This window comes from Miniopterus schreibersii (assembly GCF_964146895.1).
Source record: "Miniopterus schreibersii genome assembly, chromosome: 5".
NCBI classification, from domain to species: Eukaryota; Metazoa; Chordata; class Mammalia; order Chiroptera; family Miniopteridae; genus Miniopterus; species Miniopterus schreibersii.
Window position 1 is genome coordinate 78,463,600 of NC_138106.1, and position 18,836 is coordinate 78,482,435.

Below are 18,836 nucleotides of genomic sequence, written 5' to 3' on the forward strand. Positions count from 1 at the left end.
CTATTCCTTTACCTACCTCTTTACCATTTTCTGGGGGTTTATTTTGAATATTAATAAACTGAGGCACCTGATTACCAATTTCCCTTGAAAACATACTATTTTTCTACAAGAGCTAAATTGCAGAACCAGCCAGTAATTTTTACTTTGTATCTATAAATTTTTAAATGGATTCATGAATAAAAGTTTAGTTATAAATATTATCAATTTGGAAAAAATTGGAAAAGTGTTTGAGATATTTATCACCTCCAATTATTTCCTCTTACAATTTTTAAAATAGTGCAAAAAGAAATGTTCTAGTTAATATGGTTTATGGCCATCATTTACACTTTAACACTCACAAACTGCATGAGCAATAGATGCATTTGAAGACCTTAAAAAGAGCTGAGACTGCAATATTGAACTGCAAATATTCAAGTTGGTGAATTCTTAATCTGTTATGTACACTTGATTTATATAATTTTTCTCTTTGAAACCTCATTCCAAAGTTATTGTTCTTGGTTTCCCCTTTTTCAGTCCTTTCAATACACTATAAAAGGTAGTTAGGATTCAAATGCAGTTCGACAATTTTATTCACTGTAAATAAAATGAGAAAATACATCAGTTTTAAGACTTGAGATTCAGTCTCTCTAGGCATTCATTTTAATTTCACTCACACTTATTCTTTCCTCCTTGTCATCAATTCGAACTTTGTCTTTTTTCCAGTAGATGGTGGGTTCCGGGTGTCCCCGAGGAGGCTGGCACTCCAGGATCGCAGGCTCTCCAGCTGCCACCACAACATCTGTGGGATTTTGCCGGAAGTCATCTCGTAACACTGGAGAAAAACAATTGTAGTAAAAGAAAACTCAATGAAAGTCACTTTAACTCTTTCTCTTATAAAAGGTAACTTCAAGTCTTATTTACTTTGTTCTAAAAAAAATTGCCAGAACATCTACTGAGAGCATAGCCATGCCCAACTTAAAATATTCTACAGCCTCCCGGCTAGCGTGGCTCAGGGGTTGAGCATCGACCTAGGATCCAGGAGATCGAGGTTCAATTCCCGGTCAGGGCACTTGCCCAGGTTTTGGGCTCGATCCCCAGTTGGGGGAGTGCAGGGGGCAGCCGATCAATGACTCTCTCATCATTGATGTTTCTGTCTCTCTCTCCCTCTTCCTTCCTCTCTCTGAAATCAATAAAAATGTATTTAAAAAAATATTCTAGAGCCAACCTAAATGTTCATCAACAGGAAAATGGTTAACTGTGAAAATGTACCTTCGCTATGAAATCTTATTTAAAAACAAGGTAAGTCTAAGGAAAATAAAATGAGAAATGCTCATGATATAGTTCATAAATAATTATATTATCCATAATAAAGCTCAAAGTACAAAACTTTATGTAGTATGATCCTATCTTCTATTTTAAAAGTACACATACATATATGTATATAAACACATTAAAATAAATTGTCAAATTATACTGAAAAGCCTGAAACAAGTCATGTGCACGTGGCCTGTGAGCACGAAGGCCTGTCTGCCTGGAGGGGAAGCGGGTGGAGATCTCTGAGAAGGCCTTTCCCCGGGACAGGAACGTGGACAAGATCCCCACTGCTGTCCCTGCCCTTCCGAACACAGACTCATCGTCCACCGGTGCAGCGCCCCGGCACCCACACACAGGGCTGCATTTTCATTCTCTCTGCGTCTCCACCCGCAGAGCGACATCTGGGCAGCGTGGCATTGGGAGCAGAGATGCCCCTTGCAGCAGTCTGCCATCTGAATGTCACCCCTTCCGTGAGAACAGCAGGCTGGGCCTGCGCTGTAACCTCCGAAAACCCGGCACGCCTGGCTCTCCAAAGGTCACCTCTCTATCTATCTCTGTGCCCTTCCTTCCACTGGGGACATGAAAAGCCCGGAGAAAGAACTTGGCCCTATCCGATGGCAGAGCGCTGAGTTCATTTAGCAAATAAGGGCAAACGTTCAAAAAAGTAGTTGAGACCAGCAAATACGCCACATACCTCCACCGCCTCTGTTTCTCCTAACTCGCTTAACTTTTTCTGTTCTTTAATATTCCAACACTGACAAGTGTGTTTCCTAAGTGTGTCTATGGGTAAAACAGAAATACATACACTCACACACGTGTGTGTATATGTATATGTAGCATACATGCCTATACACACATATTATACACACACATACACACACACACATATATATACGTGTGTGTATATATATATATATTGGCCAAGCTATATGAAGTCAAAATTAAGCAGTTTGCGCTAGCCCGTTACATAAATCACCTGCTGTAAATGTGGATTTGGCAAAACCCACTGCCTTTGGTGTCCTGTAAGGAGACCCACTTCAGCCTCTGATTCTTTCTTGGGCCAAGTCTCTCCGTTAATTGTCACTTTCCACATAAATAGAAATCCCCTGTCCTGAAAATAGCTCGAGAGAGAGAACTGAGTGACTTTTAGGGCTTTTCTTCTCTCGTCTCCTGCAAAACCTCCCCTAACTTGGTTTTCCATCTTAATGAAGTCGGGGCCGTTCAGGAGATTAGAGAAGCTTGTCTCCTACTGAAGGCGCAGTGAGAAAGAAATCAGCACAAATTGCTCACTCTCGGTTTATAAGCTGATTAATTTACTGCTTTGGCTGCTGAGGAAATGTGTTCCATTCTAGCACGGTGAACTGTGCATTTTTTTGGTTTTCTTGTCTGACTGGCAGGGAAGGTGTGATTTATTTGCGTAAGGATTTGCCTCTGAATGAGCTGAGAAGTGTGCGTTTCAGTGTGACATTCGGGGCAGGGGGCTGAGAAGGGGTTTGTGGTTCCTTCTTGCAGGTAAATCCTCCTGGGAGAGCAAGCTGGTGACTCATTTATATTCTAAATACAGAACAGCTGCCTATTTATGCAATGTTAAGACGTGCGAAAATATGGTAACAAGGTGGTGAGCACCCCTACAATATCCGGTGCTGGCAGCAAATGGTGTTTTGGCAGGCCCTCAATCTGTTCCAAAATGACACATCGGGCCAGTTGAAGGACCTTCTCCAGAGCTGGACTCCTAACAATTGACAGGCCAAAAAGCCTCTACTCAAACGGTACTTAAGACCATCGCCGGGCATTCAGAAACACGGTGCTACATCAATTTGCAACGTGACAAAGTAAGGGGGGAAAGGGTCCTTTGACGTGGGAGACGAAAAAGAGAAAAATGCCATAACAAACTAAGGACCCCTCCTCTTAGACAATGCACCGTGTGTTTACGGCATTCACACAAAAAGAAAATGACTCCGTTTTGCCAGTGAAGCCAAGAAATCTAACATCAACTGTAATTTTAGGCTTTTCGACTATTCACCCAGAGAGTGGGGAGAGATAATAAGATAATTGGTACTGTACCCTCTTCAACTGGTAAAAGGCTCTTGGGGGCTTGCATAGTGTTCAGTTAATTCGTTTTTTGTTCAGTGATATCATTTCTTTTACCTGAAGGCTTTGGGATAACAAAATGTGTTTCTTCTCTCTTTCTCTCAAGTAAAGCATTCGAGAGAAAAGCTCCTTCTCGCAGGTTCTATCACAGCAAACAGAGAACTTGCTCTCAGGGCAAAGTCAAGTCATTTTTACACTTCTCAAATTTTTACGGACCTATGTGTTCTGATATTTGCTTATATGTTTCTGAGGTTTGCATATCCGTTCATAAACGTAAGCAATTAAAATGAAATTGCGTTTATTGTTTTCAAATTTTGAGTTAATTTTTGATTCTGTCCTGGATTTTGCAGGTAATGAGGAACAGGAGGTGTTCTCTATAGTAAAGGATTCAAGTATGTTGGATGAAAGAAATGAAATGGTTTTGTAAATGTAGAAAGGCAGAGCAAGTCCAAATGGAGTCTATATATTTTTTTCTCTTTAAGTTCCCATTCTAGAAAGAACTGAAAGCCACATCTTTAATGCGGCTTGACAAGTAAGCTAATGCAAGAGCATATCAGAATATAGGCCTTCCCTAAAGTTACAAACAGGTCTTTAAATAAGGTGAAGAGAAATAAAGCTGATGAATTGAAAAACAGATGGTCAACATGACAAAAGCTGAGAGGGTATCAGTAAGTTATATTTTAAAGAAAAAAATATACTAGGCACACTATTGCTATAGTATTTGCTTACAGATCTAAGTTTATAATACAAGAATTCAAATCTCCCTGGGTAAAAAAAACACCTAATTGACTAAAACTCAAGTATTTACTTCTGTATATGAGCTAAAACACATAAATGAGAATTCGCCCAGCTAGGCATAACCTGGATTAGATTAAATTCTTTTCACATTGACATGCACTGTGACTTAGGAAGTTATTCTGGGAGATCAGGCATTTTTGAATGACTAGTGTGTTTGATAAAATGTAGCTTATATTTACGGCACAAAGGTTTATAGCAAATCAATTCAATTCTGCAGAAACATATTGAACACTACGATGTGCTTGGCACTGTCCTATAAAATGATTAAGGAATATCAAGCCAGAACGATGTGTCACCATGGCAGGCTTTTTTGCTAATGCTCCTCAATGGTCACCCCCTCGCTTGTCTGATCCTCTCCTCTTTACTGGGGCTGGACCTCATGACCTGCCTTTAATGAACAGGATATTGCAAAGTAATTATAGGTCACTTCCAATATTAAGATATAAGAGGTTGCAGCTTTCATCTTCTCATCTCTCTGTCTTTCTGTCTCTCTCTGTCCCTCTCTCTCTACCAATGTGCTTCCTCTGATCATGTGAGATGCCTTGTTGCTCAATAAGGAGGCACAATTGGCAGTGATCAGAAAGAAGTTTCCGGTCAACAGCAAGCAAGGAACTGAGGCCTTTGGTCCACCTCAAGAACCCAAATCCTGACAACAACTACATACGTACGTTTGGGAGTAGAAACTCCCCAGCTGAGCCTTCGCATAAGACCACAGCCTGACCCTCTCCTTTACTGCAGCTTTGTGAGAGATCCCACAGCACACCACCAAGCTAACCATATCTGGGTTCCTGACCACAAACAGTGCGAGAATAAACGTGAGCTGTTTTAAGCCCCTACATTCATGGTAATTTGTTACACAGCAATAGGTCTCTAATTAGTGACCTAAAGGAGCTTCATGTCTAGTTGTGCCTTTAGAGTTTATATCTTTAATTCTTGCTTCCTCACAATCCCACATTCTTTCACTCACCAGGCCTTCTGTTCTAAATCAATACTTCTCAGGAATTATTTTTTTACTTCAAAAAATAAAGGTAAGGCAAATCATTACTCAGACATATCCATCTTAGTTTATCAAAAGAAATCAGCAATAACAATAAGATGAGACTGCATAATTAATAAGCTTTTGAAAGATAAATTTATCAATTACAAGGTACACATGCTTGCAAGGTGTTATTAAAAATGGAGAGCCTAACAATATTATTGAGAAAAGTATTCACACACACCATTGGATAGAGAAAACTATCCACAGCACACTCAATGGATCATGAGATGGTTTCTAAAAAGGAATTGTAATTAAAAACATGATTAGCCACAGCCACTCAGAGCAACTCTGAGCACTAACTAGTCTTCTATGCTGGCAGGATCTCTCTATATATGTGCACTGAGCTCTCAGAGGGGTGTGGTACGGGACTCCTCAGCAGAAAAACGACCACTAGTCCTAAGTGATGCTTATATGGTGCACGTTTTTATTTCTGAACAAAATTTGAGCAAATCTTGACACTTAGAGGGATACTGAGAAGCTTTTAGCCATGCATGTAGATAACATAGGAAATTACACTGGTTTCAATAAGATTTTTTCCATGCTTTTTTGGATCAGTTGGCAAGCACACCCAACGACACGTTTGATCTCCCTATTTGAAAAGTAACTGCCCTACAATAAAAGCTAATACCTAATGAGTACACACTGTGTGCAAAATCTGGCATCATGGATCTGTAATAGCTCATTTGAAATGTAGAGTCCGAACCCTGCGTGTCTGGTTAACTAGACTCCGCAGGGTCATTATGCTAGGCTGATTTGTAGTACCGCTTTTTTCCATTTATTTTGTCCCCACTGCTCTTGTTCAGAATGCCCTTATCTCTGTTGAATCACTGAAAGAATATCCTATTTGAACTTTTTCTCTGATTTCCCTTTTAAACTCAACTAGAGCTATTATGAGTTTGCAGAAATGTAAATTTGATCACGTCAATTCCTTTTTCACAACTTTTTAAATCAGATAAACTTCTCTTCCTAACATGATTTCAAATGCTTAGCATCAGGTCCCTGCTTATATTTCCAGGGTCATCACGGGCATTTCTGCAGCCATCCTGCCCTAGACGCACAGAGAAACACCTAATTATCAGTGCACATTTCTGCTTGAAAATCTCTACCACGTGCTCCCTGTTCCCTTACATTTTCCTAGTCCTTCCATCAAACACCTACTGCTCTTTTGGTGTCCACTTCAGACTCACTCATGTGAAAAGTTTTTCCTGGCTTACTTACACTTGGCAACCCCCCCCAAAGCGCTCCCGTCTTGAAGGGCATCAGCGAGTTCGTGAGGTGTTCTTGATGGGTGGATTGATTTGATGAAGTCCTCTTAAGAGGTGTGTTGCAGTGTTTTTATTATATAAAATAAGCTACAATGTTTTAATTCGATTTTAAAACGTCATTCATACAAAAATCAATTGGGTTGGATTTAAGAGATAGTGTGTTTGACTTGCCTACCTGCGACCTCATGGATCTCTAAAATAAAAGCCAGGCAGATCAAGATGATCAGAAATCAATCACTCACATAAACAACAAAGGTTATGTGCCACCAGTAAAACTGCTAGCAGAAACTATAGTATATCACAGTAAATATTACGATGAAAGAGAAAAAATTGACAATCATTCCTACAACTGGTGTTATGTCCTTAATCCCATGGCCACCAACACCGTCACCAGCTATCAGTGTGGGAATGAACAGGTATAACCCCGGCCACCCGAAGCGCAGGCCTCCACTCCGCCGCTGACAGGAGCAGCGTCTTCCCTGCGCACTAAGTGGCTGATGTCGGCAGCCCTGCTGTGACCCCAGGGGGAGCTCCAGCTTCAGGATGAAACCGAGGACATGAGCAGCAGGAAAAAAATCTGAGCTCCTGATGACATAACTGGACAAATCAATCTTGAGGACTGTGCAAACTGGCTTTCTAGTTACGTGATCTAAATACGTTCAGGCCAGTTTAAATGGAGTTTCCCCTTGCAACGGAAAGCTCCCCACCGAGGAGCTGTATTTTTTCTGAAGTTTTAATGGCTGGAAAGACCAAATAAATCCAAAGAGGAGTCGTCATTCACAACAGACTATTATATTTGGTACAATCAAACAAAATATGGTCGGAATGGGCAGTATAGACACCGGCTAACTACACAATAAAATCTTATATTTAGGGAACAAGCCATAAGTGGTTTCTTGAGCACAGAAGGGGAATGGGAAAGAAATAACTCAGCGGGGAGTCATCCTGCTACCGCTGTGCAAGCTGACACTCTGGCACCTCTGCCTCGTGCTGACAATTCCAAAAAACGAGCAGCTCTCACCCATCTCTCCACTAGGCCTCCTGTGCAAGCAAATTCACCGAGCAAATGATCCAGATAAACCAGCGGCATGAATTAGAGCATGTTGAACAAACAAGGACGCCCTGTGACTTGTCCATTTTCAAATCATAGCATTTTGTGAAGCCTGGTATTCTGCAGGGAGTAAAAACACACAAGCACACAATTCGTGCAAGGGGAGTGGTGGCCAGCTCCTCAGCCAAGCCTTTATCCTGAAATCCTTTTTTTAGCACCGCTCTGTCCTCACTCACAATATAATCTGAAGTCTTGCTAAGAGAGCCAAGTCTTCCTTAATGTTTTCCATTAATGTTTAAAACTTGCTGAAGGATTCTTAGAAATCGCATGGAAACATCGTGCTCTCTGTAATTTGCATCCGTAACCTCTGTAATGCATATGTTCTCCTTGGGGACCGAGTGTTGAGATCATTCATAAACTCTTGGATCACATGTGGCACTGCAAACTGGTGACATCTGACCAAGCCAGACTCCAGGCCTGTCTCTGGCAATCATTTCCTTTGGTTTGCGTTAAGGAGCCAGCAGTTGGCATACCTTCAACACTTGGAAGTCCTATTTTAGGCAAAGCCTAGCATCTGATATTTGAAAGGGATCTGCATGCCCTATCCATTAGTTTAGGAGGAAGTTGGGGATTGAGGCTAATTAATGTTTAATCAGTTCCTCTTTTTTCTTTCTTAAAGTGCCAATGTCCACAAAATTGTTCGCATGGGACTGATGTGCTCAGAGTCACACAGAGCACCAGGGCGTGAGGACAACTCAGAGGCTGTGCCGGAACATAGTATGTGAGGAGGAGAATGCTGCCTGGAATGAGGGTTTTAGCCTAAACGTGAAGGCAATGCCTTCCTTTCCTGCAGAACAAAAACCTATTCTCCACAAACCCCAACTGTTCTGCTCTGCTTGCTAAATAACCTTGTAGCACCTGCAAGTTGAGGGCTAATTCTAGGCTTGGTCACGGAGATGCCTATAACTCTGGGTATTAGAAGAAATAATACAGTGAAATTGACATTCATAACTACCCAGGCAATGTCTTTAAAAAAAGCTTTAAATAATGTTTCTCAAAATGTTTACGAAGGAGGAACACCAATGACTTCAAGCTTGTAATACTATCCCCTCCCTTCTCTAGATCTGGGTTTGGCTATAAATAAATAAATAAACAAACACATAAATAATCATAACATCTTCGTAAGATTTACATTAACAGGATGATTGCAAATAACCATCTGTCTGCCTCTAGCTTTTCAATCTGGTTCATGTCCCATGAGCCTCAAGTCTTCAGTCAACACAGTGAGGCTGTGTGGTATCAGGAAGGCTTGTTGCAGGTTCTGGGTAGAAAGCCTTTTTTGCCCACTTTCCCATTTTTCTCCCACACCCTTCCTTTTCTCTCCCTTTTCATTTAACTCTCCTTATACCCAAAAGAAAATAAGAATTTGAGGGGATCAAATATAACATATATTTGTAAAAAAATTAATTCAATATATGTATATATTTAAATGCACATTTAGATTTAAAATATACATAAGTATATATTTAAATTCAAACTTCAGAATTATTACTGCCTTATAGTTACATCTATCAATTTGAATAAAGAATAAAGACTTATCAAGTAAATATTAATGTGCTGCTTTATTGTGGATCCCAACAGACTGCCCCTCTCCCCCTGCCTTGTTAGTCTTTATCTGAAGACACTGGCTTTTGCAGGCTTCTAACACTTCAGAGTCCGCAGAGGTACACAGTCTCAGCAGCATCTTCCAGTCCCTCCGCCCTCTCCAAGTATCAGCCTGTTATCGCTCCGATATTCCTCTCCCATGGTGTACTCTGGTGTGCATGATCACCGTGAATTACAATGCCAAGTAACTGCCAGATGTCATGAGTTATAAACTCAATAGTCTAAGGATTATTACACATTAGGGCACCCTGCAGTGCAAGGGTGTCCTGGAATTTATGTGTTATTTATTACCTATTGGCAGGGTCTCAAAGTAATCTCACCCCTGCTGATGAAATGATAGTTGGAAGGCAAAGAAGGTCAAGGTCAACCTTCCTTGTCAAGAATGCCAGTTACTTGGAAACTACTGGTGGCTTGTATTTTTTTTAATTATTATTCTTTACCTGAAACTCAACAAATCCCTGAATAAGGGGATATACACCTTTATAAAGCATTTATGGGCTTTCAAGTGAATTCTGTGGATTTCACAATTTCCACGAGTTTGCCAATTTTAACAACGCATTTCTTAATCATAATCACTAGAGGTCTGATTTAAGAGGGTAGCGGTGAATCCACCATAATCCATGGATTAAAAATTACCACTTTGCCTGGACACTGTTTCTTTTCCTCTTTTACCCAGAAATATAGACCAAAGCCTAACTCCATAGAACTTATGTAGATTTTTAATGCAATAATAAGACATTTAAAAAAAAAAAAAATCATGTCCAACATGCCTATGAACTCTTCAATGTTTCCCATCCAATATTAAGATTTGCATATGTTCGCATCACAAAATATGGACATTACTCTAAGCTGTCATGGGTTTTGCTGAGATGGATGTAATTTGACATCCTATGTTCTTCAGGAAGTGTTCTATTTGATTACCACATGACAAGCTTGAAATGTGTCCTAATCCAGAATATAGTATATTTATTTTTAAATTGGTTGATTTTAAAAAGCTCTATCAACTCTCTACTCTATCCCAAAGACCCAGTAACCTTCTTTTCTTTTGCCACGGAATGAATTCTGAATGCTGCAGTTAACATTCAGCAATCTCATTACCCATCTACCATAAATCTTCAAAAGCATCACCAGGTTTTGACAGCTGAGCAAGAGAAGAGAGAGCAAGGAGCATATCCAAGCACTTTTTGTGAATGCAAATGTGCTAAACACAACAGTTAAATTATTTCAGAAAACTCATATTGCACCATTGACAACTGGAAAACAATGTGTTTGACAATTTTTTGTTTACCTCTGAGAAGCACAGTTTCTTTTATTCCTGATGCTAAGTCCACACCCTCCTATCCCACCCAGCCAACTTTGCTATCTACTCTATGAAAACAAACTGATATCAAAGAACAAATGATAAATATCTTTTTTAGGTCTAAGAAATACTGAGTTCTCATGATGAAAATTTACATAGGTGTGTTTTCCCAAAGTATTTAAGCATTTTGAAATTCATACATATTTTAATCAAACCTTCATATTTTGTATGAAGCTAGAAAGGAGTCATCTTAAACACAGAGGTTTCCCAAGAAACCCTTCTCTTCACCTGATATACCCTGGAGTCAACCTTGGCCATCATGGGGTATGTGCTCAGAAATGAGGGAATAAACAGGTTGCCTTCTGAGTCTCTGGCTATATTTTCACTTTCTGTGTTCCACTGCTATTCCCAGGACAAGAGCTATTGTCCCAAAATAGTCAGAGACAAAAATGAACAGACAGAACCACTTCCGTCTTGCTTGGAGAAGCACCAGGTCCATATATAGAGACAACTACTTGGCTGCATGTGCTCGTTTCAGCTTCTCCACCTGGGAGGGTAACGAGACTTGTAGGATTTATCAGAAAGTCTGCCAAACCTTTACTGTTTTGCCCTAGTCAAGGCTATTTGTGACACCAGATTATTAAAATTCACTAATTACTATGATTCCTAATACTGCCCAGTTTCAACAACCACATCACCCCACTCTTCCCCCAAACTGTCTACACGTTAAAATTAGAAACTTGATTTTCGCAGTCCTGGAAAAAGCAGCCGACTTATAACCATTCTGAATGTAAGGGAAAGTGTCTAAAATGTGGGCACCAAAAGGAAAATCTGAGGTTGGCGAATGAGATAATTTTCAAAATAAATGAGAGATCCCACATAACCAGATGTTACATATCTGTATCCAGCATGCCGAAAGCGTGTGTCTAGCGCTGCCCTTGACGTGCTTCTTCCACATTTACTGACAAGGAAGATCCTGCTTCAGCGAGCTTCCCTGTGAGCCGGCTTCAGGGAGTCCCGGGGGACGCTGCTAGTTGATAAGAGTTTGGGGTCTGCAGTTTGCACTAAAAGCCTTCCGGCGTCCCTCGTGATATCCCAAGTAGCTAAGACAAAATTGTATCCATGATTTCTAAAATCCAAAGTGCTCACGCTGACCTGTGAACTGGGTAGCCCTATATTTCATCATGCATATTCCACACTTTGGAAAACAAAAGGAAGCACTCTTCATAATCATGCCAGGACAGCCCCAGGAAACCCAGGTGGGATGGTCCCCTAGCCGCCTCTTTAATTCTCTGTAACTCTCTACAGCTCCGGCTGCCTGTCTTTGTGGCCTCAGTCCTAACGCTGGACCCGCCCTGGCCTCTCCCGGGCCCTGCAGGACAGGGGGCCGTTTTGCACCTTGGGGCCTTTGCACGGTCTGCTTGTTCTGTTTCTGGAATGCACTGTAATCCCTCTCCCCCGGCTGCCCCGTTCCGTTCCTGGGACCCGAACGCCCATTTAACAGATGTTCCTGGAAGTGCTGCTGTGTCGCAGAGGCAGTGTGGCACCGTGGCTAGGCCAACAGACCTTGTCAGAGGCCTGAGTCTGAGTCCCAGCTCCGCTACTTTATAAACTGGATGGTTTTACGTCGGTCTTGTTTTGAGCCTTAGCATCTTCACCCATAAAATGGGGCCAAGAAAGCATATCTCTCTAGATTGTTACAAAGAGCGAACAAAGTGATGTTTGTAAAGCACAGTGTCCAGCAGAGAAGGCAGCTCATAATCGAGAATCGCTGCTGTTAGGAATCAGGAGTACTAGGAAACAAGGAGCTTATTCTATTTTTGTATTCGATTTTAAGTGAGTTTAATGGTGGTCAATTTTTAATCCCTTTGACTGTCAAATAGTTAATAATCTTCAAGAACCCTACCTTGTGCATAAAATATTTCTTTCTTTAAGACCTTAAGAGTCAGACAAACACTATGAAATTGCTACTAGATGGTGATAATTACTGTAAGTGAGGGCTATAGAAGTTGGGATTTATATCTAATAGCATAAACTTAAAGTGAAATACATTTAGATGTTATTTTTAATGCTATAAAGTATTAACAGGACAATGAAATATCATTGGTTCCTCCCAATCCAAAAGTTCGTTTGCCCAGTTTTCCCCAGTTCATCTTTAAAAGGTAACTTCAACATGACATTTCATTTTGCTTTGTTTAACTGATACCAAATAAACAGAATATTTTCCACTTTTTGATAAGTTCCAGTTGCAGCTATTTGGGGAGGGGGCAGGTAATAGAAGAGTTTTTTCAATCATTCATTTCTTTTCTACTTAATAAGTTTGTACTGCATATTTTGTTGGTGCGAGGTACTGTATAACACACTCAGAAGTACAAAATATTTCAAGCAGAAAACTTGCCCTTTAGCACCCCAGGGTGCTGAAGAAAGTTAGCATCATTACCATATATAATTCGAAACCCACAATCTGAAAGGAGAAGGGCTTGCAGTGTCCGACAACTGCACTTCGGAGCGGTCACTGAAAATGCACTAAGGTACAAAGAAGGGAAACACTGTTTTCAACAAGAAAGGCTTTTTAAAGGAGCCAGCTTCAAGGACTGGGAGTGGAACACACATTGCATGCTATAATTAATGTCAAGAAGGAAAGAATCATGCTGGAATGTGCTTGCATGTACATAAAAGGATCTCTGGAGGAACACACAAGAAACTAATAATAACAAATGCCTTGCAGAGAAAAACAACACTGGGAAGTGAGGGATGGGAGAGCGAGACTTCACTGTATCTGCTTTATACTTTCTGATTTTTGAACCCTATGAATGTATTAATTACATACCAATATGTATACTTAACAATGTATCAATAAAAAGAATATTGGCTAAGCCTGTTTCCAGACTATAATGTCTGTCCCAACTGGATTCAACATAGAGTTATGAAGTCAGTATGGAAACCTGTGTTCTCACCAGAGTCAGTCCCTCAGTGAGGCAAACTACACGTTTACAGAAGATCCCTGCCTCAAAATGTAAATGTCAACCACGTATCTGTAGGATGGTGATAAGCCTGGCAGAAATCAAAACATAAAACTTGATTAACTAGTTACTTTCTAAGATAGGATACAAAATTCAGAGCACTGTAGTGTTGAGAAGGTCTTTTAATTTAATATAAATTGAAGGCCTACTAAGTGCTAGGTGCAAGAGGTATAAAAGTGAGTAAGAAGACAATCTTGTGATCTAGACTAGGCCTTGCAAGTACCCCAGCAGAGGTCTGCGTAAAGAGCGAGGGGGCTATGGAGAAAGACCAAGCCGTGGTGACCTTGCTCTGGTTGATCTAAGGCTAAACCATCACATATATTTACAGTCAACACATAGGCCATAAAAGCCAAAATGTCATTTATTTCTAAAAAGTTCTTCGTCTCTCCCACATTATAAATTGTGAGTCTATAAACCCACTTTAAATAGGTGAACCAAGAGAATTACAAATGATTTCTTCTTAAACAAACAAACAAAAGTCCCCACATATCTCCATTTGAAGGTTTTTCTTCATTGAGTTTTCAAATACAAAAAACCTTGTTTAACTTTTCAAAAATTTTGGTTTCTTTTCTGTGTTATGTCTATGCTTTTTATATTTCATATGTTTTGAATATATAAAAATCATTGGTTTTTAAATTTTATTTGAAACGTGAGGAAAATGGACACAGGTATGTATGTACATGTTAAGTATACTGCTGTTATTCAGTTTGTTAATCTAGTTTTCCTTAAGGGGGACTGTTGGTGGTATATCATTAAATGAACTATATTCCATCTTAAACAGTATAGTTAACTCTTGAGGAACCTTCCTTTCTCTATACCAGCAAATTAATGTTTTCTAATCCTTGGGTTTATGATAATGTCAGCTCATTAAAATGTTAGTTAAAACTCATTAAAATGCATACTGAGAGGTAACAGTTTCATTACTGTAATATGATATAAAGAAAAAGAGAATGCTTTATTATCACTTAATTGTTTTCAAAACGGAATATATTTGCATAATAAAAGGGTCACTGTATATTTTCAATAGTCCTCAAAAATTAAACAAATCAATAATTAACACATTTTATAAAAGTAATTTTGTTACTGCAGAGTCCTGGTTGTTCTTGTATTCACAATTTAAAAAGTGGACGTAGACTATCATTTGAAATAATATTAAAATACACTAACTCAGTCTTCATTTCTCTTTCAATATTTATAAGGTTTTGTTAGAATAGTATTTCCATACAACTGTAGATGGATTAATCAAATTACAATTAATTGTCTTCTCTAGATATTATATTGGGACTTTGTATGAAGATATTATATCAGTACATTGAACAAGTCTGATGGAAATTGTATAGGAAATTAACTATCGCCAATGCAGATGTAATTATTCCACGTTTCTCCCCCTTAGTAGCTTAGCCACAGTAAGTGCTTAGTAATGTTGAGAGATAAGATGTGGAAAATTATTATAGCTATTTTTTTTTTGTATTCTCCCCCAAATCCTACATGAGACAATTAACCATTAAAAAGCTGCCTAAAATATATCTAATTGAAATGTGCATATCTTATCTTGCATTTGGGATACTCTTCTAATTTTCCTCCCACTAGCCATTACGCTTACAAGCACTTGGCCTGAAATTCCTGTTCTTAAAACATAGCCAAGATGACTTAAAAATGGGGTGACCCAGACACACATTCTTCACACAAAATCTCTTCCAGTCCCGCCTCCAAGCTGATGACTCTAAAATGAATGTCCACAGACTTGAGGTCCCTGGAACTTCAGACTTGCATCTACCTACCCACATGAAATCAACACTTGAAGGTTTAAGAATATCTTAAACCTAACATGATCAAAACTGAGTTATTAATTTTTTTTCCACACAAATCTTCATCTGCTCAATCTTCTGTGTTTTTGTATGTGGAACCATTGTGTACAAAATACTCAAGGAGTTATTTTTACTCCATTTCTGTCACCCATAGACATACACACACAGATATACACACACTATGTTGTCCATCAGTAAGGCCAAATGACTGTAAACTTATCCAGAATCAATCTATTTGTCTATTTTTCTTTACCTTCTTCACTCCTGCTGAGTATGAGTTAAATTTAAGTCATAATGCTAGATGCTGGCCAGTTTGGCTCTGGTTAGAGCGTTGGCCTGCGCACCGAAGGACTAGTGAAGTTGTTTCTCTCTCACATTGATGTTTCACTCTCCCTACCACTCTCTCTAAAAAAATCAATGAAAAAAATATTCTCAGGTAAGGATTAACCAAAAAAAAAAAAAAATAGATGCTGAAAATATAAAAATGAGCCATAATCACAATCCCTTCAAGGATCTATCTCATCCTAATAGAGGACTGCAGCTGACTTACAGTCTTATTTTTACTCATGTCCTTCATAGAGTCAATTCTCTACACAGCAGACAGAATAACCTCTTTAAACTTATAAAACAAATCTTGCCATCTTTCTACTTAAAACTCTCAGAAGGACTCATCACATCTACAGAAAACTCCAGTTCCTTACTCTGGCCATCAAGGCATCTTGAGGTCTGGCCTCTCACCACTCAGTGCCCACTCCTTTGGCTCTGTTCTCCCCCAGCCACACTGGCCCTTCTCTTCTAGCAAGGCAGTGACTTATTTAGGTCTTATTTCTACACGATTCACTGTGAAATGTTCTTCCCCTAAAACGTCCTTTTGGCTCTCCTCTTCTTGTCTGTTAAATTTCAGTTCACATGTCCATTACTCTCGGTCCCCCTCTATGACTACCATCTAAAGAAGCAACAAGACCACACATGTCACATCTCTCTGGTCTCTTCCCCCTTGCATATCACATATCATTACGTGAAATTATTCTTGTTTGCTTATTTGTTCATTCTCTGTCTGCCTTCAATGGAATGTAAGCTAGCTCCTCCATGAAAGCAAGAAACGCGTTCATTTTGTTTATTGCTGTCTCCCCTGGGTCTAGAATGGTATTCTTGGCACATAATAAAGTACAGAGTAAATATTTGCTGAAGGAATAGCTGAGTGAAGAATTTCAATTCTTGTCATCATCTAAATAGTATATAGTTGATTGTTGCACATGAATTGTTAGTAGAATGATCCCTAAAAAGGCTTAAAGATTGTACTTAATAAATATATAAATGGCTCATCTTTTGTTTTAGTAAAGAATAGAGAGGCATTATTGTGGAATGATCTTCCATGAAATGGCTATAGTTTCTTACTTTCAAAGTTAAAAAGTAACTCAAATGTCACATTAATTAAATTGTTAGAAAAAAGAAATTCATGACAAGATCATGTTCTGAATGTTAAATAAAAATATCTCAGTTGTCTAGTAAAGTGGAATAAATCACTGTCTAATGATGGTTGAGATTTCTTGCCTGTAAGGTCAGTGGAAACTCACAATGACCCTGTGAGATGGGTCGGTTTGTGAAGGAAAAGAAACTTTCCAAGATGCCAACCACGTGCAGTGAATAAGAGGAAGAGCCAGAATTTGAAACTAGATCTTTTTTTTTAAAATCTAGGGCCTATAACCTGTGATTACTGTGATAGAAATTTAGACATAACAGACATTTTATAAACTCTTATCCTAATAAAATATACTAACAATAATTTAACTTGGTAACTAAGGTCCTCACTACAATCAGTTATTGTATCATGCTGTGAGATGGTGATTTCAAACAGGCTAAATCTATATTTAATTAAAAATTCATGATGAACTGGGCGCCTTTGAATAAATTGCTGATATGAGTTTGATTCTGTAGAATTGCTTTTTTCATTAAAAAAGCACAAAACACAACTGGAAAACAAAGGCTAATGGTGGGTGAACTGCTGATAAGTCACACTACTGTCTTCCTGTATCATGAACCCCTAGAGCTTCCCCAGTGGTATGCTCAAGCCCTCAGGATTTCAGTCTTTATTTTACTTTATTTTTTAATGTATAAGTCAATCTCTTCTTTCTGCAAAAGTAAACCTTTAGTCAGCTTCAATCTTCCTTCTATTCTCATTTTTTTAATGTTTGAATTTTTTATTAACAACTGCTTTAATCTAACATGTTACTTGTCTTTCACAGAACAGTAAACAACTTATCAATGTACAAAAAAATACTTGGCTCCTTAATGAAATTAACAGTTGAAAAAAGTTGGATTTAGGGCCAGCCTGACAGTAACCTGTCTGCAGCCCTCAAAGTACCAAGTTCCACTGAACAAAATTTCTTCCTAAATATTTTTACTCCAAAAGTTCAAGAAGCTATACTAAGAACTACTGAATTGTATGTTTCTTTAAAATAGTGAACCTGCCCTGGTTGGGTGGCTCATCCAGTACACCAAAGGGTTGCAGGTTTGATTCCTGGTCAGGGCACGTACTTGGCTTGAGGGTTCTGTCCATGGTTGGGGTGCATATGGGAGATAACTGATTGATGTTTCTCTCTCACATCTATGTTTCTCTCTCTCTCTTCTCTCTCTTTCCCTGTTTACCCAAAAAAAATCAATAAAAACATACCCTTGGATGAGAGTTAAAAAAAAAAAAAAAGTGACTCTTGTGCTATGTGAGTTCTCAATAGTGGCCAATGAATATTCTCTGTAAAGGGAACCCTTCAACAGATACTCAATGGTGAGCCACACGGAAATCAGGAAGAATGTGCCAGCAGAGGAACAGCAAATGCAAATGCACCAAAGCAAGAGCCTGCTTGGCACACCTGAAGAACCATAAGGAGCCATGAGACTGGATTGGAGAGCAGGGGGTCTGGCACCTGCAGCCTCTCTGAGTTGCGAGGGCCGGGGGAACGACTATGGGCCATATTCTTGGAGAGCAGAGAAGTCATTCTGAGAAGGAGGAACATGATTTAATTTATATTTTATCAGAATTGGTTTGGTGGGCAAAATACTTTTAAGGAGTAAAGGGCAGAAGCAGAGAGACTAGTGTTTGTTTCAGGCTCAGGTGGCAGTGGCTTGAGGCAAGATGGCAATAAGAGAGTTGGCCAGATATGTTCAGAAGGCGGAGAACACTGCCCTCATTGGATTCTTTTATTCTCATTTATTTTAAATAGAATATTAGAAAATATATGTAATCATCTAGGTGATGGTTTATTTCTGAGAGAGACGATCATTTGGAGGATGCATATTTTGTGATTACAAGTACAGAGAGAACTTTGCATCTTCAGCTATTCCTTGCGCTCTGCAGGTTAGGCCAACAGGTTTTAGTGAATGAAAGACTCCAGTTTAATTCATGGCATTACTGCTTACTCACTGTGGGATTCGGGGCAAGCTTCCTAACCTCTCCAAGCTTCTGCTTCTACATCTCTAAAATGGGATAATGGTGCCTATCATTC

General features: G+C 39.3%; 1 protein-coding gene across 12 annotated transcripts in view; it reads right to left on the minus strand.

Annotated features, from left to right (window-relative positions):
* Positions 1-18,836, minus strand: part of ROBO2 (roundabout guidance receptor 2) — a 556,155-nt gene that overhangs the window by 156,518 nt on the left and 380,801 nt on the right. For all 12 annotated transcript variants that reach the window (XM_081138222.1, XM_081138229.1, XM_081138230.1 and 9 more), the window contains exon 3: positions 654-811. In XM_081138222.1, the coding sequence (XP_080994348.1) occupies positions 654-811 (158 nt within the window). The remainder of the gene's footprint in view (positions 1-653; positions 812-18,836) is intronic.